The sequence below is a fragment of the Carassius gibelio genome, chromosome B7 (genome assembly GCF_023724105.1).
Source record: "Carassius gibelio isolate Cgi1373 ecotype wild population from Czech Republic chromosome B7, carGib1.2-hapl.c, whole genome shotgun sequence".
Taxonomy (NCBI): Eukaryota; Metazoa; Chordata; class Actinopteri; order Cypriniformes; family Cyprinidae; genus Carassius; species Carassius gibelio.
The window spans coordinates 23,222,788-23,227,500 of NC_068402.1; the positions used below are offsets into that span (position 1 = coordinate 23,222,788).

The 4,713-nt window shown below is 35.7% G+C and overlaps 1 protein-coding gene across 1 annotated transcript; it reads left to right on the forward strand.

The window, feature by feature from the left end:
* The first annotated feature begins 834 nt into the window (after positions 1 to 834).
* LOC127962197 (structural maintenance of chromosomes protein 5-like) lies at positions 835 to 2,107 on the forward strand. Its single transcript, XM_052561701.1, has 2 exons — positions 835 to 1,094; positions 1,531 to 2,107. The coding sequence occupies exons 1-2, from the start codon at positions 1,050 to 1,052 to the stop codon at positions 1,813 to 1,815; spliced, it is 330 nt and encodes a 109-aa protein (XP_052417661.1). The 5' UTR covers positions 835 to 1,049; the 3' UTR covers positions 1,816 to 2,107.
* Positions 2,108 to 4,713: the final 2,606 nt, after the last annotated feature.

The window sequence follows — 4,713 nt, forward strand, 5'->3', positions numbered from 1 at the left end:
TAATTATTGAGCTTGTTATAGCAGGATGGATTCTGATTGGGTGCCAATGTTTGTATCATTCGCCAGCTGTAAAAATAGTTTGGAAGTGATTCCAACGACATCGTTTCTCTGTGCCTTTATCGTTATGGTTGTGGTGTGGACTCTTCTATTCTCTAATATTGAGATTTTTTTTTTTAACTACACCTTTATAATTATCATGTTTGTGTCAAAGTTACTGAGGGAGAGGACCCAGATGCAGAATGAACAAGGGGTGTTTATTGACTGCCGAGGGGGGCCCTGGGTGACAACCAAGTGCAGGACTGTAGAGGCTGAGGAAGGGACCAGACCACAGCACCAGGAACCAAGGGCACTTGGCTATGGAGGTGAAGCCACACACGTCAGACCTCCAGGCAGGGAGAAAGCAGCAGACAAGACAGGAACACACAGAACTCACGAAACACTAGACAAGACAACTAGAAAACAAGACAATAATAACAAACTAGGGCAAAAAGTCAGACAAGAATGCTATGACCTAGAAACAAGATAAAAGGGGAACTAGAGAAATAACCAAAGCTAACTAACTAAAGTAAACTAAAAAGGTAAAGAAACAAATTCAAAATAAAGTTCTAGAAATAACTGGAAAGACTAACCAAGAAAGTACCTCAAAGGGGAAAATAAATACTTGAAAGAAAAAGTCAAACTCACGAGAAATTAAAAATGAGAACCAAACAAAAACTTAAACTAGACAAGAATAAACAGTGATGAGATCAACTTAAACTAACAAATACCAGACAAGGAAAAAAACTATATTAGTATAGATCAGCTAGCAAGCTAAGCAAACCAATAATAACCAACTGCAGAACCGCAGAACCATTACGTCATAACAGTCTGAGGACGACAGCGCCAGACCGACTGTTTGAGAGCGGAAGTGGGCGGGGTAGCAGCCCGATGCCGGAAGTTCATGTTTAGACGTGTTTGTTTAGACTAGACAGTAAAAGGTTTTTAGACAGTAAAAGATAAACATTAAAAGGTTTTTAGACAGTAAAAGATAGACAATAAAAGGTTTAACTATGGCGGAGCACACTGTAGAACAAGGAAAAGAAGAAGAGAAAGAAGTAAAAAGAAGTTATATATTTGATAGATGCAACATACTTAACATTATAACGTTACGCTTATACAAGACAGCTCTGTACTGATATATACATATTTTTTTAAAGGAATAATTTTGTAAGTTAGGCTAATATTTAGCAATATCACAGTATCACTTTGTTGGGTTACATATTCATGGTTTGTGATTTAATTTGTTGTTGCGTTGTATTTTACAGCATTTGTTAAATTTTCTGACCATGAGAATTGCATAATTTCAAAACATTACTTTACATGCATCCTGATTAAACCACAATGTATTGTTGAGGACACTTCCAATCTCCCCAGGGACAACAGATGGAAATGAGCTAGCAGCCAAATGTGGTGCATCTCTTCTCTTGTGAGAATAATTCTTTTAAATGAATTAATTATTTCATTATTTTTTTGAACTCTTCTCTCATGAAGGAACCACAGATGGTCAAAGACCTCAGGACCGCAGTTGGATGGCTGCGGGACAACTGCCACTCCTTCAGAGGTTCTGTGCAAGAGCCGTCATATCTGGACCTAAAGAAGGAAGACCAGGAAGAGGCCCTTCTTAAACTTGATCGGGCGGAAAGAAAAGATGATCTGGAACTGGCCAAAAAGCCTTTCATGTTTCAGTTCCAGTTTCAACAGGACATGGAAGTTTTTCTTTTCGAATGTCACGACGAAAGGCACCTCAGAATAAACTCCATGTTTATGGAGTTTTAATTTGTTATTTATTTTTCTCTTGAGAATTATTGATGTAAAATTTGTGCCTGTATAACTTTTATAAGATTTATTTTCTTTGGTTTAATTTGTTTTATATAATTTATTTATCTAGTTTGATTTTGTAATTTTATTTAATTAGAAAACAGCTAGTGTGTGATTTTATTTAAAACTCATTTTATTTAAATTAATGGTTTTTTTTTTTTTTCAGTCCATTATATTATTGTGTATGGTGGTCTATGTTGTTTGAGTATTTAAAGTTATTTTCAACTGAATAAAATGTTCAAACTCTCAAGCTCTGTTTTCATTGGATTATTTATTTTTAATTTTATGCTTTGTCTAATGTATAATATTGTTAATCAGTCTTAAATATACATTTTCAAATAAATCGTTTAAAACAAAGTCTTAATAATAACAACATTGTTTTAAACTTTAAAAGTTCCAAAACACGGAAGTAGCGTAATTCCTTGCCCCGCCCACTTCCGCCCTCAGACAGTCGGGCTGGCGCTGTCGTCCTCAGACTGTTGTGACGTAATGGTTCTGCGGTTCTGCAGTCAGACCTATCTCAAGCAAACACTAACTCACATACAAAACGAACCAGCAACCACATGAGGGAAATGAGCACGATAAATAGGAAGAAAAGCACACAAACACAAGGTGAGAACAATCAATTAATGAGCACTAAACAAGGACTAAACAAGGGGGAGTGGTAATGTGAAACAAGGTGGCAGGACGAAAGGAGCACATGGCCAACATAAACAAAGACAAAGCCATTTGGTTATACACAGGGAAAACAGAGAAACACCAAACAAAGACAAAATAGACACAGCTGCCAGGGCAGAACCCAGTTTGGTGTGAACGGTTTGGTGTGAACGGGCCTTAAATAATCATATTACCTTGTGGAAAATGGGCATCAGATAACCCCTTCAATCTACATGTATACCAAATAGAATGACACAAACGTACACTTCTCAGCATGCTTCTGTCTGTATATCTATGTCATATTCACACACATACACAAACACACAGACACACACACACACTAAACCTCTAGATCATCACGTCATGCCACCTCAGGTGCTGCCATGGCACTACACTAGAGAACTGACAACCAGGTGGAGGAAATGACTTATCTTAGAAGTAATGTTTGTAGTAAATTATTTATAATGGTGTGAATATGCATCATGTTCTTTTCATGAAAGAAAAGCAGACCTTTTGTATTCTACTAGCAAATAGATAGAATAAATCTTAGAGCTTTCCATAATCGCAGGATATGCAAATAAAGATCAAAAGGATCTTTTTTTTTTTTTACAATGGCATCTAGAACTACATAAGTGTTAAGTGTTAATGCATGTAATTTGCATTAAGAGGAAATTAAAAATTGATTGATTGTTCCTTAAAGACTAAAATAGTCATCATTTATTCAGCCCATATCATCAAATTCACACTCCAGCATAGCAACAGAAGATGGCAACCATAATAATAGTAAAGATTGTGTAAAAATTTACTGCTTCTTTGATTGTTTCCATAATTACATTACTAGTCACCAATGTCTCATGGCATACTTCAAGTACTAAAATGCCACATTAGAGTACTCTTTTTATTTTAACTTTTATTTATTTATTTATTTTGCTCAGATGCTCACAAACAAATTAAAGGCTTCAAAGCAATATACTGTATATTTGACTCACAGTTGGAAATGAAAAGGACAATTACAAAATTAAATTAAACAAACAAAAAAAAATTACAAACACAAAGCTGGTTTAATTGTAGTATATTTATAAATGTTGCAAAAGAATGACTGACAGTACATGTTTTTCTAATTCCCCTCAATAAACATCTCAGTGTGTAACTCAGTTTTCTGTTGGCAGAGTTCTCTTATGAGGCAGACAATACTATTACTGTGAGCTAAATGGGTCAGCAGTCTCCACTGACCCAGAAAGCTTGGTAATATGACATCAGTTTCCTCTATTACTGTTTTATCATCCACTGTCCAAACAATCATCGGCCATTAATTTGTCTTCCTCTCTCTGTGTTTGACACATCCAGGCATGTAACTCTACCTGTGGACAGATTACAAAAGAGAATTTATTGCCCGTGTCATCTCTCATGAGTTACAATTATGATGCCGACCATTGATTCAGAGATACTGCTGCAACTTTGCCCTCCACTGTATGGCGTACACACACACACCTCCACCACCAATCGCTTCCTATCATACCATAAGGTACAACAGAAGGAGGGAGGTTCAAAGTGTGCCTTTGTTTTGTAATACTGACTTGTTCGTATTTAGGTTCCAGTTTCCTGTTCCACTCCTTAAATTCTGATTATTTACACCTGTGTTTTGTTAGGCTTATTACCCTGCATATATAGCCCTATGCTGTGTCTATAATGTGACCCTGGACCACAAAACTAGTCATAAGAATCAATTTCTCAAAATTGAGCGGTATGCATCATCTGTAAGCTGAATACATAAGCTTTCCATTGATGTATAGTTTGTTACTTTGGAATCCAGCGAAAAGTCAATGGAACAAAAAAGTGTGCAGTTTGACTGCCTCTTGTTTAAAATAAATAAATAAATAAATAAAAAGGTATGTTCTGTAGAAATTAAAAATGAAATAATGAAATTCTGTCATACTACACCTGGCATGTTGTCAATGACCTGTGACTTCACAGTGTCAGTTGAGTTGCCATTCAGTAAAGAGATACTCCTCTCCTCTGGCTTCATGCAATAGAAAAGTGTCCATTGAATGCACACTATAGAATCTTGGTGGAAGTTTATTTTATTATTATTATTAATTTTAAAAAAATGTGTTTGTTTTTTATCCAGCTATACCTGACTGACCTATCATTTTTCCAGTATGAATTTGTAAATACTACTCTTTTGCCATACTGTCACAT

Excerpts from the sequence above, each read along its gene's own strand:
- LOC127962197 (XM_052561701.1), top strand. The coding sequence starts at position 1,050 with ATGGCGGAGCACACTGTAGAACAAGGAAAAGAAGAAGAGAAAGAA. Across the intron at positions 1,095-1,530 it reads GAAAAGAAGAAGAGAAAGAA|GAACCACAGATGGTCAAAGA; the intron begins GTAAAAAGAAGT and ends TCTCTCATGAAG.